The sequence below is a fragment of the Mercurialis annua genome, linkage group LG1-X (assembly GCF_937616625.2).
Source record: "Mercurialis annua linkage group LG1-X, ddMerAnnu1.2, whole genome shotgun sequence".
In the NCBI taxonomy this organism is placed as follows: Eukaryota; Viridiplantae; Streptophyta; class Magnoliopsida; order Malpighiales; family Euphorbiaceae; genus Mercurialis; species Mercurialis annua.
In genome coordinates this window covers 4,159,524-4,183,994 of record NC_065570.1, presented here as the reverse complement: position 1 = coordinate 4,183,994, position 24,471 = coordinate 4,159,524, and the positions used below count along the sequence as shown (strand labels likewise).

At 36.4% G+C, this 24,471-nt stretch overlaps 5 protein-coding genes and 1 pseudogene across 10 annotated transcripts; 1 reads left to right on the top strand and 5 right to left on the bottom strand.

Moving 5' to 3' along the window:
- Positions 1-1,528: 1,528 nt before the first annotated feature.
- LOC126664511 (uncharacterized) lies at positions 1,529-8,853 on the bottom strand. Of its 6 annotated transcripts, XM_050356929.2 has the most exons (8): positions 8,588-8,853; positions 8,324-8,361; positions 8,146-8,229; positions 7,938-8,024; positions 7,820-7,854; positions 7,577-7,662; positions 6,940-7,005; positions 6,438-6,864 (listed from the first exon to the last, which is right to left on the bottom strand). In XM_050356929.2, exons 1-8 carry the CDS (start codon positions 8,652-8,654, stop codon positions 6,830-6,832), a joined length of 498 nt encoding a protein of 165 aa, XP_050212886.1. In that variant the 5' UTR covers positions 8,655-8,853; the 3' UTR covers positions 6,438-6,829. The 6 variants fall into 6 exon arrangements, with proteins under 6 accessions (XP_050212880.1, XP_050212883.1, XP_050212885.1 ...); XM_050356923.2 differs by lacking the exons at positions 6,438-6,864; positions 6,940-7,005; positions 7,577-7,662; ... (1 more) ...; positions 7,938-8,024; positions 8,146-8,229 and adding exons at positions 1,529-4,713; positions 4,827-4,902 and having other exon boundaries at positions 8,588-8,640; XM_050356926.2 differs by lacking the exons at positions 6,940-7,005; positions 7,577-7,662; positions 7,820-7,854; ... (2 more) ...; positions 8,324-8,361; positions 8,588-8,853 and adding exons at positions 1,529-2,391; positions 2,503-4,713; positions 4,827-4,919 and having other exon boundaries at positions 5,036-6,831.
- A 534-nt stretch (positions 8,854-9,387) lies between these two features.
- On the bottom strand, positions 9,388-11,058 carry LOC126664448 (cyanidin 3-O-galactoside 2''-O-xylosyltransferase FGGT1-like). The gene has a single exon (XM_050356839.2). The coding sequence runs from the start codon at positions 10,951-10,953 to the stop codon at positions 9,574-9,576; it is 1,380 nt and encodes a 459-aa protein (XP_050212796.1). The 5' UTR covers positions 10,954-11,058; the 3' UTR covers positions 9,388-9,573.
- Positions 11,059-11,716: 658 nt separating this feature from the next.
- LOC126664444 (uncharacterized) lies at positions 11,717-15,754 on the bottom strand. The gene is made up of 8 exons (XM_050356835.2): positions 15,337-15,754; positions 14,333-14,536; positions 13,661-14,155; positions 13,233-13,343; positions 12,924-13,112; positions 12,513-12,740; positions 12,166-12,286; positions 11,717-12,072 (listed from the first exon to the last, which is right to left on the bottom strand). The coding sequence occupies exons 1-8, from the start codon at positions 15,703-15,705 to the stop codon at positions 11,945-11,947; spliced, it is 1,845 nt and encodes a 614-aa protein (XP_050212792.1). The 5' UTR covers positions 15,706-15,754; the 3' UTR covers positions 11,717-11,944.
- Positions 15,755-15,810: 56 nt separating this feature from the next.
- On the top strand, positions 15,811-18,374 carry LOC126664449 (transcription elongation factor 1 homolog). The gene is made up of 5 exons (XM_050356840.2): positions 15,811-15,953; positions 16,921-17,044; positions 17,442-17,512; positions 17,927-17,948; positions 18,031-18,374. The coding sequence occupies exons 2-5, from the start codon at positions 16,932-16,934 to the stop codon at positions 18,089-18,091; spliced, it is 267 nt and encodes an 88-aa protein (XP_050212797.1). The 5' UTR covers positions 15,811-15,953; positions 16,921-16,931; the 3' UTR covers positions 18,092-18,374.
- A 230-nt stretch (positions 18,375-18,604) lies between these two features.
- LOC126664445 (cyanidin 3-O-galactoside 2''-O-xylosyltransferase FGGT1-like) lies at positions 18,605-20,174 on the bottom strand. Its single transcript, XM_050356836.1, has one exon. It carries the CDS (start codon positions 20,157-20,159, stop codon positions 18,687-18,689), a length of 1,473 nt encoding a protein of 490 aa, XP_050212793.1. The 5' UTR covers positions 20,160-20,174; the 3' UTR covers positions 18,605-18,686.
- A 1,747-nt stretch (positions 20,175-21,921) lies between these two features.
- Positions 21,922-24,378, bottom strand: LOC126664447 (cyanidin 3-O-galactoside 2''-O-xylosyltransferase FGGT1-like; annotated as a pseudogene).
- Positions 24,379-24,471: the final 93 nt, after the last annotated feature.

Genomic DNA, 24,471 nt, shown 5'->3' with positions numbered 1-24,471 from the left:
CATGACTCTTGGAGAAGGAGGGTAATGGATTGGAGCCTTTAATAATCCAACCCAGAGCAAAAAAAGATAGACCCGCGAAAATTGCGGTGCCCCAAGCGTGGGAATACCATCTGCTGTACTGTTTGATTGCAAACCTCCATTGCTCTCTCAGTGTTGCCGGGTCCGGGTTTGCTGATTCGGGTGGGTTAGGGTAGTTGCCACGTTGCCCCGAAAAGTTTGTGTAACTGTTAGTGTTGGTGTTGGTAGTACCATTTTTGATTTCAGTTGGAACTTTAGAAGAAGAAGGGGGATTTTGAGGGGTATGATTATCCGCCATTTTTGTTGAGCTAAATGTTATGGATCGGTGCTTATAGTTATTGCTGCTGTATTTATTTGTATTTAGAATTTGGGCTAAATGTAAATTTTTGTGACATTTTATATATTTGAACTTTCTTTAATGGAATGATGTATATTTTTTTTTTAAATTCCTCAAATTTCATTGAATCGAATCGAAAACAGTTATATTTATAAAAAAGAATTAAAATTAAATCCGATGATCTAACATGAAACAGACAATTTACGCTAATTTTTGTTGTTTGATTTGTATATCTACCTATAAAATAAAAAAAATGAATTATCAACTGTTTCAGTAATAAAGTTCGATATTCGATCAAATTATTTCAACCTCCGCAAACTGAATTATGATATCAAATTCTACTGTCATAACATTTGACTCAACCACCACGTCACAATCTCTTCATAAAATAAGGACAACAAACCTTTTATAAAAAAAAATAATAAACTATCACAAAAAAAACAATAAATAATAAAAAATAATTTTTTAAAAATTATTATAGCTTATAAACAATTTCATCTTTATTGTTGAAAGGTTTTCAATCTATGCTTCGTCTATCTATGAAGAACAAAAATAAAAAATATTTGCCTATTTATGAAATATTATGAAATTAAAGCAATAAAAAAAAAATTAAAGACAGCTACCATCAACAACAAAATAAATTTAGAGTGGTATATGAAGTTAGTTGCATTTCATATACACTTCTAAATTGATCATTCAAATTCTCCTCCGAAACATTCAACAGAAGCCATGATAAGACATTTAAACACAGATTGAGAAGTCGAAGATTTAAATGCACTACAAATATCTACTCATTTACATTTGCAGAACGCGAGAACGCCTTTTTCATTTATAAAACGATACAGGACTCATTTATAAGATCAGATTACTAAGAGAACAAAACTCATTTATAAAACTATATAATAAAAGCTATAGAAAAAATTAAATTTATACCAATGATCCAGAGAGTGATCTTCATTTTTCAGCTTTGTTTTGGCTTCTGCAGAAAACAAACCCATCACTGTAGTGAGTGTGAGTGAGGTGCATTTTCTTTTGGCATCTGTGTGGAAGGAATTGATCATGATTCAATAACCATATGTACAAGCTTGACAAAGCCTAACGTAAATAAATATAGTTGCCTTTGATATACTTATAAATTCATTTAAAAACTCTACTTTTTAAGAATTTGTAGACTTATTCATGCTTATTCTGAATGAATTATAGTACCACCAGGCCTGTCAAACATCAAACAAGAATACTCATTCCAGTAATTAATTACAAATACTAAAAACAACAAAGCTATATGTTACCACGACGTGCAATGGCGAACTTTATATATAGACTGTTCCACATCCTATTCAAGAAAGCATAATAGGAATATCTCCATCTCCGGCTAAAGAGCAACGGACATAAAATCCACCAGAAACCAAATGCCATTCCAAATCCAAATGCCATACTCACAAAATATCCTTCCTCTTCACTTCCACTTTCTGCATTTTCACTTCCACTCTCATCATCTGGACACGTAATTTCGCTACTCCAATTCTCTGTCAATGGAGGTCCACAGAGCCTATTACCTATAAACCTAGATGCAGGAAAGGTTTGAAGCTGAGTGCTGTGTAATATTTGTCCTGACAGATTATTGTACGACAAATCTAAGTAACTTAGGATGATCAGACGAGACAAGCTTGGAGGAATATTTCCGGAAATCTGATTTCTTGATAAGTCGACTGATTCTAGTTTTTGCATATTACCCGTGTTTTTTGGGATTTCTCCTGTCAGATAATTTCCTGACAGATTTAATCCTATTAACTCCACTAGAGCAGTGATCTCCTCTGGAATTTCCCCTGATAACTTGTTGCTCGAAAAGTCTAGGTTAGTTACCATTGTCAAAACTGTGTCGTATTGAGCCTCCCTTCCTTTCATCACCACCAATGCTTCGTCCATAAAATTTCCGAAGCTCAAGGAATGAAAAAGTTGGTAGTATGAATGTGGATTATCAATCATGGCTGTGAGATTGTTGAGGCATCGAGGTATTGAACCAGATAGATTGTTGTCTGCAAGATCCACAATTTGAAGAGAAGTTAGGTGACAAATTTCTGGAGGAATCTCACCGTTGAACTTATTTGAACCGAGATCGAGAACCATCAGATTTGAAAGACTACTACCTAGCCATGCTGGTATATTTCCGAAAAAATTGTTCAATCCGAGATCCAGAGTCACTAACTGTTTACAATTCGCAAGAGTCTCAGGAATTTCTCCGAAGAGGCTGTTGTTACGCAAGTGAAGCGACCGCAGGCGATTCAGATATCCGATAGAGGTTCTTGGAAGTGTCCCTTCAAGCTTGTTGTTTGACAACTCAAGCCCAACTAGAGAAGTCATATTTTGAATGGCGTTCGAGATTTCCCCCTGCAGATTAGTATTACGGAGATCTAGGTACTCAATATCTTGAAGGCTATACAGCCATTCAGGAATGGTGTCAGGCGCAAAATCAATGTTACCAAGTACAAGATTTCTAAGAGCAGTCAAGTTTTTCAAGCCATAGGGAATTCCATCCCCAAAACTATTAAATTCCAAATTTAGAGAGACTAGGCCTTCAAGATTAAACAACGAATCAGGTAATGAAGCAGTGAGGCCATTACTAGAAAGATCAAGGATTTTAAGGGAAGTCAAGTTTGAAAAACTGTTGGGAATTGGACCTTCAAAGTAATTATGATCCAAGCTGAGAGAAATAAGATTACTAAGAGAAAAAATCCATTTGGGTATTGAAGATCCAAAATTATAGCTGTATGAAATCTCAAGGATTTGAAGAGAAGTAAGGTTAACGAGGGACAAAGAAGGCATAAGAACAAGACCACAATTAGACAAGTGTAATTCTATTAAAGATGGGAGCTTGTTTATTATCTGTAATGAGTCTGATGCTGCACTCAGGTTCACCCCACTCATATCTAGATGCACAAGTGATGATAAATTAGAAAGCCAATTCAGATTCTCAACGTGCAGATTCGCTCGATAATAAGAAACTGGAACACGGAGTAAGCTCAAATTGATAAGATTTCCTAGTTGGTAAGGTATTAATCCCTCAAATCCAGCTTTAGAAAGATCAAGATACGTCAAACTCAATAGAGAACCTATGAAGCTGGGAATTGGAATTCCACCAAAATCATTAAAACTCAAATCTAAGTAACTCAGATACTTCAAATCAAGCAATGAAGCGCTAATGTTACCTTGAAGCTCTGATCTCGCCAATGCTTCACTCTCCATCTGCCTTTCCCAATTAGTGTACGGATTATCGAGGTGGAGCTCTTTGACATGGCCGGTTAACTTGTCACAGATGATTCCAGTCCAATTGCAGCACTCCAGTTTATTAGATGCAGACCAAGATGATAATCGTTCTAAAGGATCTATAAGTCCTTGTTTGAAACGAAGAAGAGCTTGTTTTTCACTTTCAATACATGACACATTTGTGCTACCATCACAAGAGCCTGTATCAAGAATAGCTGCAAGAGCAAGGAACACAAGCAAACTAACAGCATACACTTCCATAGAATAATACCCAAAAAAACTGATTCAGACTAGTAGAGACTAGCTGTACATAGAGCAACTTCAGCAATAGGTTGTAAGGAAATGTGGATGAAAATTCACCAAAGACTTATTTCTGTCTACAAATCAAGTCAACCTTAGATATTAATTTTTTTTTAAAAATCATTTCTGGTAGGTGCTGAGCTGCTTCGTTGCTAAAAATCAATGGGGTCATTTTCACCTGACTGGACTCTATCCTATGCAGAGACTAGCAATATGTGCAGAACTGGTCATGCAATTAAAACTAATTAACGTTGACCAATTTATCAAGCAATGAAAACCAATTTACCATAACTCTTCAATATTTAATGACAGACCTGAAACTTGTACCTTAGCTTACCGTTACTCTCACCAAAAAAGAGAAAATACAAGGCAATTCCAAGAAGAATTGGTATAAACCAAAGCAGAAATCAACAAGAAATGCATAGCGTTAACGGTTCAAATGAGACGCAGACAAAAAAATGGTTCCTTTGGGATTTTTCATGACCACTAAAGCTTACAAAAAGACCTTGCATATTCAACCAGAACTGCTACATATGAATTTTTAGCTAATCTGCAGTAGAATGTTAAATCATTTACCAACCTTTCACCCCTTGAAAGCTCAGTTATTTAGCTAATCTATAATAATAAAACAGTGTTACTTTCCGATAAAACTTAATGACTAAAACACTACATAAGCGTCTATAGCTCCCAAACTTACATCAATTTCCCTAGCTTTCACATTCTTTGGCTTTGCAAGGTTATGGTTCTCAATCTGAATAAGACCTTGAGTTCCTTTCCTCTTTTGCTAACATTAACTGACAACAAAATCATTTAATCCCAAACTCAAGTGAGTAAGCAATTCCTATATACCAAACTAAGATACTAAAAAAAATACAACCATTATATTAAAATAACATAATTTACTAACATTTTGGTCATCATCAGATTTCCGACTCCTCTTCGGATTCAATCTCAGGATCTTCATCTTTATATTCAGCTTCTTCCTCTTTAAATTCAGCTTCTTCTTGATAGAATAAAAGATATATAAACTGGATTACATATACCATACAGATACTCACTGAAATAAATCATACAGGAAGTTAGAAACAAATCATGCTGAAAGGAAACAAGGCGTACCTGCATCACCTGCGAGCTGTTATCAATCATGGATAATTCCAGTCCAATTGCAGCACTCCAGTTTTGAAGCAGACCAAGAAGCTAATCGGTCTGAAGGATCTATAAGCTGTTGTTTGAAACGAAGAAGAGCTTGTTTTTCACTTTCAATACGTAACACATTTGTGCTACCATCACAAGAGCCTGTATCAAGACTAGCTGCAAGAGCAAGCAACACAACCAAACTAACAGCATACACTTCCATATAATAATTCCCACAAAACTGATTCTGACTAGCAGAAACTAGCAGGTACATAGAAAAACTTTAGCAATAGGTCGTAAGGAAATGAGGATGAGAATTCACAAAAGACTTAATTCTGCCTAAAAGTCAAGTCAACCTTACAAATTCTTCTCTTCCAAAATTACATTTCTGGTGGGTGCATTTAGCTTAACCAACTCAACCAGCTAAATATTCCGCTAAAAATCAAACATTTCATTTGGTGTATTCTCCGCATTAGCCTCACCACAAAGAGTGCGTTAAATCATAGAACAAAGATCGGTGACAGCTGCTGCCCCAGATGCAGGGAGAGGAAACAATCGATCATATTCTTAAAGTTTATAGCTGGGTTAGTGGTGTTTGGTTCGCTCGAGCTCTTGGTCTAGGTACAACTCGTAATGTGGATATCGTCTTTCTAGACTGGATAAGTCTGTATTGGCTGCAGTTTGAGAAGGAAAACATTGAATATTTCTGGGTTCTTTGTTGGGCGATACGGTTTGTCCGCAACCAATTGTGTTTCAACGATAACTTGCTCACTTGTTAGCAGCAGGTTCCTCTTCTATGTATGGAAACGTTTGGCTGGAGGAGGAGATCCTAGATCAGTTTGCTAGTGCTTGGTGTGAAGACCAAAGGATGAGTCTTAGTGCTGAGGAAGTGACTCATGTACATGAGTAGTTACTGTGTTTTCTTGCTGTTTTAGTTTGTTTTTCATAAAACAAAGTTACCTATCTGACCATCTGTTTAGCTTAATTAAGTTAACCTTTTTCAATGTAGCGCCAAATTTATAGCATCTTTTTAGTACATTTTACTATAACAATCCATCAATAGTTCTACCAATTTTAAATGGTGAAAGCAACAAGTAAGCATGCAACTAAAACCAATTTACCATTTGCTACTAGTATCCTATATTGTAGGGGCTGACCGGCCAGCAAATTTTACACTTATTTAGATTGAATAATTAATAAGATGAGCTACACATTTGTATTTAAAAGCAGCAGCCGGGTCAATAGATTTTTATATCCAAAGATGCATACCTGATAATACATTTGAAGGTATTCTCACAATCTCCCCACGGTTTTACTTGCTTTTACTGCAAGGAACATGGGAGACAGAAATTACAGGAAACTTGCTTTAATGGAGATGATAATATAGGCTACAGTCCCCATCAGTTTACCCTTCCAGTATAAATTTCATCACCACAACCATTCGACAAAAATTACAACTTGATGTCTTTGGCAGTTCTAACCTATAACACAGCACATGGGAGAGAAAATGGTGTTCTAAACTGATTCAAATTCTCCTCCAAAACATTCAACGGAGGCCAGGTAAGAAATTTAAATACAGACTGAGAAGTTGAAGATTCTTAAAAGCGCTAAAAATCTACTTTTTTATAACATAATAAGATAACCAGTTGTGAAAATAAGCAAGAGTTTTTAGCTGGTACAAACTCTGGCCAGGACAGAAAAGTATAAACCAACTACCAATATAACTAGTTTTAGGATGGGCACTGGCTGTTCTGTAAGATATTTTCCCGGAAAAGATTATTTTCGCGCATCAGCCTTCTTCAAATCTTTGGCTGAAATAATAGAAGTTTTGTCAACTTAAGAATATAAGAAAAAGCTCATAATTCATACAAGTCTCTTGTACGTACCAGCCTTTTCTTCTTCCCGCTTTTTAGCAGCTTCTGCCCTTTGCTGACGAATAAGAGTTAGACGATCTGCATAGACAATAAGAAACAAAAGTTAGGGAATTTAATTAGAGAATACGGGCCAAAAAAGAGAGAACACAAGGCAATTCCAAAAAGAACTGGTATAAATTAGAGCAGAAATCAACAAAAAATGCATAACATTAACGGTTCAAATGAGACGAAGACGGATAGTTCCTTTGGGATTTTTCATGACCAGTAAATCTGGCAAAAAGACCATATTTAACCAGAGCTGCTAAATATGAGCATTGAATATAAAGCAGATTAGATATGCACCTTAGTGTCAGAAATAGATACTAGGATATTTAAATTAACATTAGATTATAAGTAGCTCTAAGTGAAATCTTTAGATTATTTTTACACTCCCTTAAGTGTCTTTTGCCATGAATTTTTCCATTCAATTTTGACCGTCACACCATCGACAAGGATGATGATGATGATGATGATGATAATGATGATGCTTACTAAACGACATACTACTTCAAAAAAGTTCCCATTGTACATGGTTGAAAATCAATATCCTTCTGTTATTTCAATACTAAAAGAAACACTCCAAAAAATTGATGAAAATATGAATACTTGCCTAAATCTTTCCTAGCTTGTTCAGTCTTTCCTTGTTCTTGCAGCCTCATGTATCGCTCATGAGCTCTTTGTTTCTCTAATTCCTCCCTGCCGACAATATAAAGGAGATATAGTTAACTAAAATTCTCCTGAAGCAGGATACTATTCGTAATATCAATGTGTTACAATTTAATAAATATTGACAAATTCTCATTTGATGCTTAGGAACAGTGAACTGCAGTAGAATGTTAAATCATTTACCAACCTTTCACGCCTTGAAAGCTCAGTTGTTTTGGTAATCTACAATACAAAAAATATTATTACTTTCCGATAGAACTTAATGACTAAAATACCACATAAGCAACTAAATTTCCCAAACTTACATCAATTTCCCTAGCTTTCACATTCTTTGGCTTTGCAAGATTAGGGTTCTCAATCTGAATAAGACCTTGAGTTCCCTTCCTCTTTTGCTAACATTAACAGACAACAAATTCATTCAATTCCATATAAATGAGTAAGCAATCCCGACAAACCAAACTAAGATATTAAAAAGAACACAATCAATGTATTATAATAACATAATTTACTAACATCTTGATCATCATCAGATTTTTCTTCTTCCGACTCCTCCTCGGATTCTACCTCAGGATCTTCCTCCTTATGTTCAGCTTCTTCCTAATAGAATAAACTGAATTAAACACCATACAGATACTCAATAAAACAACTCATACAAGGAAGCTATAAAATTATTGCAGATAAAATAACAGACCCTTTTAAATGTTCGCGGACGCCTCGAGGTACCAGCAACTGCAATTACATATCACAAAACAAAATAAAATCAATATTAAGCTAAAATTATCACACAATATGGTAAAATCTTCTCAAAATTTGTTCACAAAAATAACAGCAGTATTTTCAATTAATGAATTATAATCCAAATTAAAAACACTAACCAATTCTAAAATAATAATAATAATCAATGAATTATATGAATTAATTATAAAATCTAAAATTAGGTCAAACAAATTCTTACGCATCTCCTCAGGAGTAGAGAAGTGGCGCTGGCCGGTAGGTTTGCCTTTGAACTTTCCTCTTCCCATGGTAAAACCTAAAGACGGCAAGCCGGAGACGATGACGGTAACGGAAACGGGAGATTGAGCTCCGATCTGATGGACAAGGAGCTTGCGTTTCGGGTTTTAACGGAGAAGAGGAATTTTTTTTTTCTTTTTCGTTATTGATTCCAAAAACCCTAGTGGACTGGAGAATCAAACCAGCGTGTGTGGTGGAGTGGGGTTATATTCTGCGAATGTTTTCATAGAAATAGTGTATTATGAGCCGTACACGTATTGGATTTTTGGTAAATGATAAATGGAAAAATTATTTACTGTTTTACTTCCTCCCAAAAATTACAGTATTTTTTTTAAGAATCCAAAACAGTTATATCCGTGATAAATTCAGCAAAGAACAGAACCACTCTTGATTATATGAAATGGAGTGTGTTGTTTGTGCTAAAATATGTGCCGTCTCATACGCAAATCGTCTCACGATATTAATTTGTTTTATTAATTTGAACCGTACAATTAACAACTGCAGATCAACAAGATTAAAATTCATGATTCTCAACGTAACATCTATCGCATAATAATCAAATAATCAATTAACCAGACCTTTGAGCCAATTTTGCGCCTCACTCATAATTTATGTCATGTGAGGAGAAAAACTTTTCGGCAAACCGGTCTGACGGGTTTAAGAGAGAGTATTAATTTAGAATTGAAAAAATAAAACAATTTTTTTATATTCGATAATGCTAAATCTTCAATTGCAAAAAAATATTTATTGTGAAATTACATAAAGGTAGGAAGGGCGCTCCCTCACCTTCCACTAGTATTCTTTTTCCGCTCTCTTTTTTTCTTCTTCAATTTATTTACTACATTTCTCTTTTTTTCTTGTACTTGTGATTACGCTAATGAAAATAATGTAATTTAAGAGTACTTAGCAATATCTTTTTTTAATATCCGATCAACATAAGTAGGTATGCAACTTATTAACAAAAGCATCAATGTAAGAGCTTTCAAGTCCATTGCTCAACAACAACTCTCTCCACTTCTTATGGTTTTTCCTCACCTCTTTTGCAACCTCACTATCACCATCCATCACAGCTTTTACCGCCTCGCAAATGCCATATCTCGTGAACAATCCATCTTCTTCGCCTTTCGCGACTTCAACGCCAACTTTGAGATCCCCTGCCATCAACCTCGCGTTGATTATTTGATCTCCGACGTTCGGTAGAAGTACTAATTGACATGTATTCACCATAGCCTCCGACAAAGATCCTGAACCACAATGTGTTACGAAGCACCCGACAGAAGGGTGCTTCAAGATCAGTTGTTGTTGAACCCAACCGCCGTAAATAAATCCTTTTCCTTTCACTCTCTCTTCAAAACCTGTCGGTAAAGCTGACTCAATTGTTTCTTCAGCTTCGATTGGTGGCTTCAGGGCAGCTAGAAAGGGTAAACCTGACAGCTCGAAACCTAATAGTAATTCTTGAAACTGATCTTTTTTAAGAATACATTCACTCCCGAAAGCACAAAATATGACACTTCTTGCTTCATAGCTATCCAAGAACTTGGCAACTTGCTCATCCAGCTCTGAAATTGGCGATTCTGGCACTACAGGACCTGCCAGAAACACCGGCTTGCCGAATTGCTGCTCAACATAATGACAATAAGGTCCTTCCATCTCCATACATGTTTTAAAACCGATAGCATCGCACTCGCTCAAGGAACGCAATAGACGTTCCAGGAATGAAACGCTGTTACTGCCGTATGGTTTTTTCGTCACGGTCGCCAATTCTCGAGCTTCGTGAGCGCGCAGCTTAATCGACGATGGTGGGAAATTCTGTGGAGGCTTCATCAGGTCAACCGGTGTTAAAGTTTTCTCAAGCAATATTCTTTCAGGACTAAGCAAGTAACCAACTGTAGCAGGGCTAATAGTGCAATAAAGAAAAGATTTAACGCCAAGCCTTCGGGACAAAGCTGGCAGCCAGTAAGTGAAATCAAAGAAGGCAAAATCAGGTTTCAGGTTAATGAGATGAGCTTCAATGACGGGCTCTGTGAGATCCATGGCAGTCATTAAAAGATGATGAAGTGGGAAAGGAACGTCTGATGTTGTTTCCGTGTCCGGAGGTAGCCCGTCGACGCGTGGCAGAGTGATCGGAATGAAGGTTATGAGATGTTGATGGAGATTGAATTGGTGAATTTTTGAGATGGTTTTTGATGGTAAGAGAAATGAAATTTTGTGGCCTTTTTCTGCAAGTTTGTTTGAGAGATGAAGAAATGCGGTGAGATGGCCCAAGGCAAACCATGGATACATTACTATGTGAATTTTTTTCTCATCCATGCTTTTGTTTTTTTGAACTGGAAAATGTTAGGATTCTGAAACCTTGGAAATTTTGGTGTTTTCTTTTGAGAAGAGAAGATTTTGATGCCTCTCATTGTAGAACCCACATTTATATATAATAGGTTTACATACAAAATAATCCCTAAAATTAGATTATAATTATTAATTGTCACTTTATCAAATCCACTACCAGCTAACAATCAAGAAGTGGTCTAATTTATACCAATAAATTATAGCTCAAATGATATAAACGTTGGGCAACATTCAACTAAGATCATGGGCTCAATTTTCTTACATGCTCTCTCCTCGAGTCAATAATAAAAAAAAATGGTCTCGCAAATATTCTCGCATTGTGAAAATTTATGAATATTACGAGTTTAAATCTCCACATGACCACATTAGCTACTAAGTATCGGAATAAAATAAAAATAGAGCTTTATTTTTTAAAAGTTTAAAAATGGTATTACAAAAAGAATTATTTTCGTAAAAAAATCTTAAAACAAATTCACTCATGATGATAATAGAGGAAGACAAGTTTGTTTTTGTTTTGATCTTTACCTAAACTAAATTGCCTGTTAATGGGTAGAATCCAAGGGCTACTTTTATAGGTTTCCTCAGTATAGAATGCTGGTTTTATAGGTCTCCTTAGTGTAGAATGCTGGTTTTATAGGTTTCCTTAATCCCAAATTCACTCACTTAAATGGTCTACCTCTATTTGTGGACGTTTTCATATTTACTTTCACACCTAAAACACATGCTATCATATCAGCATCATGCTATCATATTCATATCTTCAGAGTTATCATGTTGAAATTCTTCATACGTTTATCTAGAGGATCAAATGAAATATTCATTCCGAAAGTCGTTTCATAAAATATGCACTTTAAAGGCGAACATTACGATATTTCACATAGGCATCTAATATATCAAAATTTCTCTTGTATGGACGTAAAATCAGCATCGACTGTCTTAAAACCGCACGATGAGTTCGTCAGGTGATGGTGTTTGATTGAACTGGCCTTGCCAAGGCAAAGTCAGTCTCTGAGTTAACCGACATCAACAACTCTATGGCGACTACCTCATTTGGAAGACGGATCTTAAGGCCGGGTTCAATTAGACCTGGTTGCAGAAGACATTTAACTATCAACTCAAGCCAGCTAAATTTGCAAAGTGACAAATTAGAAAAAAGAATTAGAAAAATATAGTCCTAACCTGGGGATAGCTTCCGGTTTTCGTAGAGCTCTCGTGCTAAGGGATTGGCAGCCCAATGATTCACACCTATCCGGCTTGTAGGCTGGAACCCAACAATTTTACCATCACTTGACATGATGACCTGAATACCAATCACAAAAACAAGTGACAAAATGAAATTGAGGCCAGCATAAGTAAAGACTAATCCTTAATGTGACAGATGCATGCCAGTATACCTACTTGTTATGACAAACAAAACACGAAATGGACGCAAAAGAAAAGGTTCCGTTTTGAGTGGATGGGTCTCAAGGAAGCCACAAAAACCTAAATGAGAGATTTACTATTACGATTCAAACAGAGCGAATTACCTGATAACTAGCAATATCCGATGCAGATAACTTTATATCTTCGTCAATTTTCTGAATGGGGTCAGGAAGTGAAGTGTCTTCCTTACTGTAATCAGATACACGCGTTGCTTTCAAGTATTTTGGAATTTCACCAATCCAAGCACCATTACTTGTTTCTGATATTATATCACCAGGCCAGCCTAATGCGTCCTTTATCTTTTTGATGATCAAAATGCAAAACTCTTGCAACTATCCAATAAAATTCACTAATTAGCTACAAAATAATACAATTAGAAACCAAGTGATGAATAATAATAAAAAAACAATCAGGGTCTTCTAAAAACACACATATCGACAACTAAACTGCCAATAGACATTCTATAGCAGGCACTGGGCTGGTAAGGGGGAAAATAGTTTACAATGTGTGTTTACCTTTTCATCATCAACAGATTCATTTACCATATGCTCAATTTCAGATGATGGAGGAAACATTTGCTTCTGGCTGTGTGTTTGTCCTCTGCGTAAATGAGGAAAACAAAATTGACTAAGAGCGCTGATGGCGATGAGAAAAATTCCACTGGCAAGACCAACTGACAAGATGTTCAGCAAAGAAGAGCTCCTCTGTAAGGAAAAAAAATTTAGCCTAATCTAATGAACTGAAGATGCACATAATTAAGGTTAAATTCATTATTGACAACATTATTGAAATCAATGCAAATATTTCACAGCACAATTGCAAACCTTTGTGTTAGCAAAGTTGGTAAATTTTGCAGTGGCATGGCACGAAAGCTCTTTATCAGGCAATGAGTATACATCTTCATAGTACACATCTAAGATTTCAGCCAGCCCAGCCTACAAAAGTTACCCAATTAAGAATCAGAAGGAAGACATCAACCCCGTGCAACAAAATGGTTATTAGCGCTTGATAACAGAGCACAGCCAATGATTATACTCCTAAAAACCCACTAAAATTCATAGCAGCGAGAGAGAAAAAGAAATTCATGAAGCATACACTGTATATCCTAATTCAGACAGATGATTGAAAGTCATAAGCTTTTATTGTCTTAAAAAGAAAATCATGAGAGCGAACCCCTCGCTTAAAATGATCTCATAATACTATACTATCCATTAGTAACTGAAACACGAATGCAGACGAAAGAAGAGAGTACCATTTGTGAGTGGGTCAAAAGAACTTCCCACCTACTCTCCGCAGCTCTTCTCCAGCCTTGAAATTTTACATCCTTGACTTTATTACCATCCATTTGCAGCCTATAAGCAGGTACATGCTCACTTGCCCAAGCACTGAAATAGGGGCCACCAATTCTTTCCAGCTTAGAATGCGCCACTGATGTCCACCAATTGTACTTCTGTCTCATACTCATTCCTTTAAAATTTTCCTTAGTTGAATTAAAATCTTCTAGCAAACTCTTTGCATTTTCTACTATCTCATCTTCAAATAACTTATCAATGATAACAGAAGAATCCTTGGACGCAATCCTGTTAAGCTTCCGAAACCAGCGAAAAACACCACCAGAAATGTTTTTTCCTAAAAAATCATAACGAAAATTCATTTCAGTGTCTTGAAGAGCAGCAAAACAAACAGCTTCCGCAAGCACTGAGATAGCATGTTCATCCGACGAGCTGATAGAGAATGACACAGGAACCTGCTTATACGAAACAATGCATTACAAAAGAGAGAACTGAACCTATCATTATCATCAAAGTGGCACCTGCAGGACAAACATATTAATATGATATCACACAACAATGCAAATTTCGACATAGAATCCAAAAATATAAATAAAATTAATAAGTATAAGAAAGAAAAATAAACGTCTAACCTCTCTTGGGTTTTCAAGATCCGCCATATTTCTTACAGAGCCAGGCCTAAAGACAGCAAGTTCAAAGTTCCATAAATGTTGCAAAACCACTTGCCTAAACGTCATGGCAAGTATGTTTCGAGAGGTAGTTCCAGAGAAAATATCTTCTTTGAAAGCACGTTTAAGTTTTCCAGCCTTATCTTTCACTTTCTTAGCAGGTAAAAACTGTTTAAAAATAATCTAATATCAGCATAAAAATAAAAGAAACCAATTCAATCAAGCCATTGAAAGGCAATGAAGTACTTACTAAGCCTTTTCTTATTGAACTGATACGTTTAAGGCTTAATTGCTTTAAAAATTATGAACTTTAGCGTGTTTTTCAACTTTAACATGAACCTTCAATTTTGACATTTAATACATGAACTATTATTTTTTTGTAATTCGAAATACCGACCAATTTTCCATTAAAAAATTGAGGATGTGGACATCAGAACATACATTATTCCGACGTCCACATCAACAATTTTTAACAGAAAATTGCTCGATGTTTGTTAATTGCAAAAATTTAAAAGTTGGTGTATGACATTGCTAAAATTAAAAGTTCATGCTTAAGTTTGTGAATTTTTAAGCAATTAAGCCTACTTTTAACCACCAATAGTACTTAAAATTTTACAAAAGAAAGTACCAAACCATCAATGCATTCAACAATACCAATATCCAAAAATTAAGAACAAACAATAAAATTACAAATAACTCCATGAGGTTTAACGTCTAAAACATTCAAGTCCCTGTCTAGTGTTTTTTCAAATATAGTTTTTTTTAGCACCTAACACGTTTTGATTCACATATAAGTCCCATAAAATCTTTAATCCTACTACACTTAACACCCTAAATTGCACTTTTTACACTTCAATTCTCTAAAATTTTATGAGGAATAATAAAATGGACTGAATTGTTTCTAAGTTCAAATCCCAGGGGTATTTTCGTAATTGCAAGAAAACACAAATGAAACACAATAAGCTAACCAATCGAGTAGAGACAGTAGCGTGGTCGTCGCCGGGACCAGGAAAAAGAGTCTCAACCACCATGGCATCGATGCCGGCATCAATATGCTCGGCTGCGGCTTGGCCGCCGTCCGCGGCAGCCGCAGTGAGAGCCTGATCGACACCAACCGAGCCGACTAAGCTGAGCCGAGCCAAGTCGTTCTCGAATGTTCTAACGCACGGGAGAGCTTTCTCCTCGTTAGAGTTCGCTACTAATCGGAGAATTGCTTCTTGCTGTGACGTGGATTTTGGCGAAATGCAGTGAAGGACAGGGATGGGATTTCTGGAATTTGTGAGGGGTAGCTTCGGAAGAAAAAGTGATGGGAGTGGTGTTTGTGATAAGAGAGCCATTTTTTCTGAGTTTTCGTGATGACGATTGGTGAAGGTTTTGCAGCGGGGTTTAGGAAAGGCGCACGTTAGCAAGTTGAATAATTGGGCCGTAAATGGGCTCAGAAAAATTAAATGTTATCCTAAAATACCCTCGCTAAGTACGTATATATTGCGAAATTACCAACCGCCATAACTTTTTACTTGTTATTGCGAGTCTCTCAATAATTGAAAAGTTAGGGTTTCAATTTCAATTTTGCAGAATTTCTAAGGTAAGTTCAAATTGGTTCCTTTTATCATAATTTCTTGAGGTTGATCATTGTGTCTTATCAAATATTTCGGCTGATTAAGTTTTTTTTCTTTTACATTGTGTGGTTTTTTTGGGTATTTTTTCTCAAGTAATTTGCGAACTTTTAAATTCTTGTTCTGATCGATTTTTAAGTAATTTATATTTTAGGTTTATTTTTGTGGTGAAATTATGAATTGTAATTCTTGAATTTAAGTTGAGCATTAGTTCAAGAATTTATTTTCTTGATTGAATTGTGATTTCGTTATACTAAATTTAGGGCTTAATTTCGGCAGAAATGGTTCCTGTTTGATTTATGACATATAATGAAAGATAATTGCAGTTTAATGATTAATTTGATATTTTTGGGGGTCTTTGAGATTATTGCATAATTAAACATGATCTGTGAAGATAATAAAACTATTGTTGAAGTCAGCTTTAGCTATAGGGTGAATCTGTATGGTAGCGAAATAAAGAATTTCAAATTCTATAACGATGTATAAACGGGCTTGATAGAGATGATGCTATAAGTATATGACTCAAGAAAGAAAAATTGAAACTATGATCAATTCAGTTGCACGAAACCAACCCGCCCACTGCCAAACTGCCCAATTAAGTACCACTTGCTTTGCTGGTAGACCTACTTAAGTTAGGGGGCATTGTCCCTCAATTTTAATTGGAAGGTCTAGGTCGATCTTTGATAACTGGATTTGATTAATTAAAATATTTGAGCACAAGGTTAGGGCATGTGTGCTTGTTTGTTCACTCTTCGAGGAGAGAGGAATTGTCGAGTGCAATGGTGGGTTCGGTTTTAATCGGAGAAAGTGTCTTATGTTTTGGGTTGTTTATAAGCAGATTTGGTTGAGCTTATGATATGCCTCAGCAAATGTGGGAGCTTGTGATTATTTTTTTCTTTTTTTATAAGCTATTAATTTTTGTTATTGATATTGCAGGATTTTGAGCTATGGGTAAGAGGAAGTCGAGAGCGAAGCCTCCTCCTAAGAAGAGAATGGACAAGCTTGACACTGTCTTTAGCTGTCCCTTCTGTAACCATGGAACAAGTGTTGAATGCAGAATGTAAGCAGTGGTTTTGATTAAATTGTTTGGATTGTGAGCCTAAGCAATTAAAAGTTTTGGTTTGTTGTGGTTGATGCTCAGGGTAGAGCCTTTTTGATAATCTATGGGTTGCTGAGCCTGTTGCTTGTGATTTTAATCTAGTCAATTGAATGAATCTTCCTCTTGCTTTCTTGTTGTTGTTTTACACTTATAAAACCAATTGCTGAGGAATAGAGAAGGAAAAATACGAGCTAATATCGATTTTAGTTTTTATTAGTGTTTAATTTGTCATGGAGAATCATTTGGTTATTAAAATGAGATAATCTATGAATATTTTCTTAAATACTTAAATAAGATGTTTACGAATTTCATGAATCATTTTGCTGTTTAATCACTTTTAGCATGTTTCTGGTTTCAGTGATATGAAGAACTTAATTGGTGAAGCTGTATGTGCTATATGCCAAGAGAGCTTCAGCACTACCATCACAGGTATGTTCCAAGAAAAATTCTCTGCCCTTTAGGCCTGTTATTGTATTAAATTATTAATGCACATTCTGTACTTTATCATTGCAAATGCTTTATCATAGTACGATCTTTATGTGTGATAGTTAGACTGTGTGAGTTGAATATTCTTGTCATAGGCTGTATGGCTGTTGGATGAAGGTGACGGCCGATTTGCTTCTTCTCTTTTATTATTATTTCTTCACTTCATGTGTGTAGAGGGGTACTTTTATATTACTACAAATCCTGCATGCACATACTGAACGGGTTTGGCCTTATGTGATTTCAGTTGATGATGTAAATGGAAGAAGTTATTGAGTATATATTCTTGCTTTTAAGATTGTTAGTGATTTTATAAAGAGTATTTTTACTGATTTATCTTTTTCTCGTTTATTTTGGCAGCTTTAACTGAAGCAATAGACATGTAAGTGCAACAATTGCAGAATGATTCATGATCTCCTTCTCTCTTTTTGTCCATTGCATTGACCTTAATGTTGGAATTGCAGATACAGTGAATGGATTGATGAGTGCGAGCGGGTTAACACTGTTGACGATGACGGTGCATGAAGGCAAGCTTTCGAGCCAAGATTCTAGTTCCTAGCCAAGATTGCTGTGCCAGTATTCGAATTGATTAGCTGGTATTGTTTTAGCTTTTTCGAGCTTGTAATATATAGTATTGTAGCCCTGGGCAGAATCATGAGGTGCAGATAAATATCAGGTATGTTTGTAAGACTGGTTAAGAAATTTCTTGGTGAGCTCAAATGTCGTCATAAACGAGATAGTGTTAAACCTTATATTGGATGGTTTAAAACCTTCGGTAGCAAATAAATGTATATTGTTTGGTGCTAAATCTTCAATAGCAATAAAATTTATATGGATGTAATCATTTTAACTCTCATAAATCATAAAACTTTGTTAAATAGCCTCATAGTCATTAGTAACACATTTTGTTTATTTTCAAGATAATAACACTTATCGAATTAAAATTTCAATGAACATTCTTGATAAAACATAAATTATTTATTATCATCTCGAAATCAACCTAAGCATGCATGCAACTTATTGACAAAAGCATCAATATAAGTGCTTTCAAGGCCATTGAATGAAAATTTCAATGTGAATATTCTTGATAAAACATAAATTGTTTATCATCATCTCGAAATCAACCTAAGCATGCATGCAACTTATTGACAAAAGCATCAATATAAGTGCTTTCAAGGCCATTGCTCAACAAAAAGTCTTTCCACTTGTTATGGTTTCTCCTTGCCTCTTTACCGACCTCACTATCATCGTCCATCACAGCTTTCACCGCCTTGCAAATGCCATCTCTCGTGAACAATCCATCTTCACTTTTTTCGACTTCAACGCCAACTTTCAAATCTCCACCCATCAACCGCGCGTTGATGATTTGATCTCCTACATTCGGCAGGAGTACTAATTGGCATGTATTCACCATTGCCTCTGATAAAGACCCAGAACCACAATGCGTCACGAAACACCCGACAGCCGGGTGCTTCAAAATCAGCAGCTGCTGAATCCAATTGTCGTAAATATATCCTTTTCCTTTCACTCTCTCTTGAACACCTGTTGGTAAAGCCGACTCAATTGTTCCTTTAGCCCCGATCGGTGGTTTCAGGGCCGCTAGAAAGGGCAAACCTGTGAGCTCGAGACCCAATAGTAATTCTTGAAACTGATCTTTCTTGAGAATACACTCACTGCCAAAAGCACAAAACACCACACTTCCTGCTTCGTGATTATCCAAAATCTTGGAGATCTCTTCATCTAGCACTGAAGTTGGTGATTCCGGCACTACAGGACCTGCCAGAATCACCGGCTTGCCGAATTGTTGCTCAACATAATGACAATAAGGTCCTTCCATCTCTATACATGTTTTAAAACCGATAGCATCACACTCGCTCAAGGAACGCAATTGACGTTCCAGGAATGAAATGTTTCTGCCGTATGGTTTAGTGACAGTAGCCAATTCTCGAGCTTCATGAGCGCGTAGCTTGATCGACGACTGAGGGAAATTCAGCGGAGGCTCCATCAGATCAGCGGGCATCAAAGTTTTCTCAAGCAATTTTCTTTCAGGACTAAGCAAGTAACCAACTGCAGCAGGACTAATAGTACAATAAAGTAAAGATTTAATGCCAAGCTTTAGCGACAAAGCTGGTAACCAGTAAGTGAAATCAAAGAAGACGAAATCAGGTTTCAGGTTAATGAGATGAGCTTCGACGACGGGCTCTGTGAGATCCATGGCGGTCATCAAAAGGTTATGAAGTTGAAAAGGAATGTCTGCTGTTGTTTCAGCGTCGGGAGGTAGGCCGTCGACACGTGGTACCATAACAGGGACGAAACTTATGAAATCTCCATAAAGATTCAGAGGTTGACACTTTGAAATGGCTTTTGGTGGCAACAGAAATGAAATTCTGTGGCCTCTCTCTGCAAGTTTGTTTGAAAGATGAAGAAATGAGGTGACGTGGCCTAAGGCAAACCATGGATACATTACTATGTGAAACCTTTTCTCAGACATTCTGAACTGGAAAATGTTAGAATTCTGAAACCCTATAAATTTTGGTTTGTAGCCTGAGCCTCCCACTGCAAAGTCTCTACATGTATAAATATAACAGTTCATTGTGGGTAATTTGCACCGACAGTCCCTATACTTTTTAGCATGTTACACAAATGCTCTGCTATTTAGGACAGTTAATTTATTGCTGAATTTATTGCTGCAACAGTTGCACTGACATATTAATGTGTATAACAACTTTTTATGCAATTTTTACAATGAAACAGCAAATTAGTAGGTGACACCTACTCAATATCTCTATGAATTTGGTAGTAGAGAACCAATGGTTAGCGGCAGATCCAGGTAGCCAATTGTCTACCATACGTTAGTAATTAAATTTTCATTTTATTTTATGACCGAACATTGCTATAGCAACTTGAGTTAAAGTTTACGTATATGGCAATAAAAATTTATGTGGTTGTTCAACATTTTTGTGGTCACAAAAACAATGTATTACTTGAATTGCTATAATAATCTTGAGACAAAAACAAAAATATTCCAAAATATTACTCAAATAGCCGAAACACAAATTCTTTACATTCATGACAAAATAAGGGAAAAGTTCACATTTTCTAGCCAACCACTAAATAACAGCTGTCAAAACGCATCAGTAACGCGTCTCACACGTTACGAAATGAAACTGTACCTAAGGAAGATCATATCTCCCATTTGCAACATATTGGAGATATAATTAGTATAATGTCTTGAAACCCCAAAAATATGTCAGTAAATTATTTTGCAGCAACCACTTTCTATTGGGGTGGATTTGAATTGATTTCTAATGTTCAATACCATACCAGTCAACAAAATGGTTAATGAAAAGCAACCAATTTATGATACTGTCTTATTAATAAGATGTTTATGAATTTCATGAATCATTCTGGTTTCAGTGATATGCATATGAAGAACTTAATTGGTGAAGCTGTATGTGCTAGCCAAGAGAGTTTCAGCACTACAATCACGGCGGGTATGTTGTAAGACAGATGTTCTGATATTTAGGCCAGTTAATGTATTAATGCACATGGTGTATGCAACTACTTTGTTCATAGTAAGCATCTTTATGTGTTTGAGCTGTTCTTTTTTTATTTTCATTTCTTCACTTCATGTGTGAAAAGGGGTATATCTGGGGTTCAAATGTATATGGTAACCGTAATCCAAACCCGCTCATACTGAACGGATTTGGCCTAGTGTGATTTCAGTTGGTGGTGAACTTCTGGAGTATCTATTCGTGCTTTGGCAGTTTTAACCGAAGCAATAGACATGTAAGTTCAACACTTGCAGAACGATAAATGAGATAAATGATCTCATTCTTTCTCTTCTTTTCTCTGTCACACTCATCTTAATGTTCAAATTGCAGATACAGTGAATGGATTGATGACTGCAAGCGCGTTGACAGTTGACACTGTCGATGATGACGGTGCATGAAGGCAAGCTTTCCAGCCAAGATTCGAGTTCCTAGCCAAGTTGCGGTACCTGTATTCGAGTTGAGTAGCTGGTCTTGTTTTAGCTTTTTCAAGCTTCTAATATATAGTATTGTAGCCCTGGGCTGAATCAGGAGATGCAGATAAATATCAGGTATGTTTGTAAGACTGGTTAAGAAACTTTTCGGTGAGCTCAAATGTCGTCATAAACTGGATAGTGTAAAACCTTCGGTAGCAAATAAATGTTATTGTTTGGTGCTTAACCTTCCATAGCAATAAAATTTATATTGATGTCATCATTTTAATTGTCATGATTCATAAAACTTCGTTAAATAGCCTCATTAGTATCACATTTTGTTTATTTTCAAGATAATAACACTTATTGACTGAAAATTTCAATGTGAACATTCTTGATAAAACATAAATTATTTATTTTCATCTCTAAATTAACCTAAGCATGCATGCAACTTATTGACAAAAGCATCACTATAAGTGCTTTCAAGGCCATTGCTCAACAAAAAGTCTTTCCACTTGTTATGGTTTCTCATTGCCTCTTTGCCAACCTCACTATCATCGTCCATCACAGCTTTCACCGCCTTGCAAACGCCATCTCTCGTGAACAGTCCATCTTCACCTTTCTCGACTTCAAGGCCAACTTTCAAATCTCCACCCATCAACCGCGCATTGATGATTTGTTCACGAGAGATGGTGTTTGCAAGGCGGTGAAAGCTATGATGGATGATGATAGTGAGGTCGGTAAAGAGGCGAGGACAAACCATAACAAGTGGAGAGACTTTTTGTTGAGCAATGGCCTAGAAAGCACTTATATTGATGCTTTTGTCACACAATTCATAATCTTTTAATGACCGCCATGGATCTCACAGAGCCCGCCGTCGAAGCTCATCTCATTAACCTAAAACCTGATATCATCTTCTTTGATTTCACTTACTGCTTACCAGCTTTATCGCGAAAGCTTGCATGCAACTTATTGACAAAAGCATCAATATAAGAGCTTTCAAGGTCATTGCTCAACAATAAGTCTCTCCACTTGTTATGGTTTGTCCTCACCTCTTTTCCGATCTCACTATCGTCATCCATCACAGCTTTTATCGCCTTGCAAATGCCATCTCTCGTGAACAATCCATCTTCCCCTTTAACAACTTCAACGCCAACTTTCAGATCTCCACTCATCAACCTCGCGTTGATTATTCGATCTCCTACATTAGGCAGAAGTACCAATTGGCATGTATTCACCATTGCCTCCGATAAAGACCCTGAACCGCAATGCGTCACGAAACACCCGACAGACGGGTGTTTCAAGATCAGCAGCTGCTGAATCCAACCGCCATAAACAAATCCTTTTCCTTTGACTCTCTTGAAAACCTGCGGGTAAAGCTGACTCGATTGTCTCTTCAGCCCCGAATGGTGGTTTCAGGGCAGCCAGAAAGGGCAAACCTGTCAACTCAAAACCCAATAGTAACTCTTGAAACTGATCTTTCTCAAGAATATACTCACTCCCAAAAGCACAAAACACCACACTTCCTGCTTCGTAATTATCCAGAATCTTGGCGATCTGTTCGTCTAATACTGAAGGTGGTGAATCTGGCACTACAGGACCTGCCAGAATCACCGGCTTACCGAATTGCTGCTCAACATAATGACAATAAGGTCCTTCCATCTCTATACATGTTTTAAAACCAATAGCATCACACTCGCTCAAGGAACGCAATTGACGTTCCAGGAATGAAATGTTACTGCCGTATGGTTCTGTGACAGTAACCAATTCTCGAGCTTCATGTGCGTGTAGCTTGATCGACGACGGAGGGAAATTCAGTGGAGGCTCCATCAGATCAGCAGGCATCAGAGTTTTCTCGAGCAATTTTCTTTCAGGACTAAGCAAATAACCAACACTAGCAGGACTAATTATACAATAAAGCAACGATTTAACGCCAAGCTTTCGCGACAAAGCTGGTAACCAGCAAGTGAAATCAAAGAAGACGAAATCAGGTTTCAGGTTAATGAGATGAGCCTCAACGACAGGCTCTGTGAGATCCATGGCGGTCATCAAAAGATTATGAAGCGAAAAAGAAATATCTGCTGTTGTTTCCGCGGTCGGAGGTAGACCGTCAACTCGTGGCAGAGCAATGGGGATGAAGGTTATGAGATGCTGATGGAGATTGAAATGGTTAATTTTTGATATGGCTTTTGATGGCAAGAGAAATGAAATTCTGTGGCCTCTTTCTGCAAGTTTGTTTGAGAGATGGAGAAATGTGGTGATGTGGCCAAAGGCAAACCATGGATACATTACTATGTGAAGGCTTTTGTCTTCCATGAAAATGTTAGAATTCTGAAACCTTAGAAATTTTAGTGTTTTTTGTCTTTTGAACTGCAAAACCTACTACATGTATAAATATAAGAGTTCAACAGAACAAAATAAATTATTGGTCCCTTCCCTCTACTTTTTATCGTTTACATAAATGCTCTACTGTTTAGGACAGTTAATTTATTGCTGACTTTGTTCCTGCAACAGCCAAACTGACAAATTAATGTGTACAACTTGTGCAATGTGTACGATGAAACAGCAAATTAGTAGGTGGCACCTACTACTAAATATCACTATGAATTTGATAGTAGAAAACCAATGGTCTGTGGTAGATCCAGGTAGCCAATTATCTACCATTCATCTTCTCAGGCCTACCCTCGTCGATGGCTACCATCGTTTCATTTGTTGTCGCATAAGCAATTTTTAATTGATTAGCTACAATAATCTAGCGCTAATATAACATAAGAACTTAGTTTACAAAATACTCCTATAACAAATAAAATAATGATAGTCATTATATAAAAGACCTATAGTTAGATAACCGCACAAAACATTTAACCCTCGTACATATCAACTTGATTATTTTTGTCATTAGATTAAAAAAGGTGGTCAAATAACATCAGACGTCCAACTT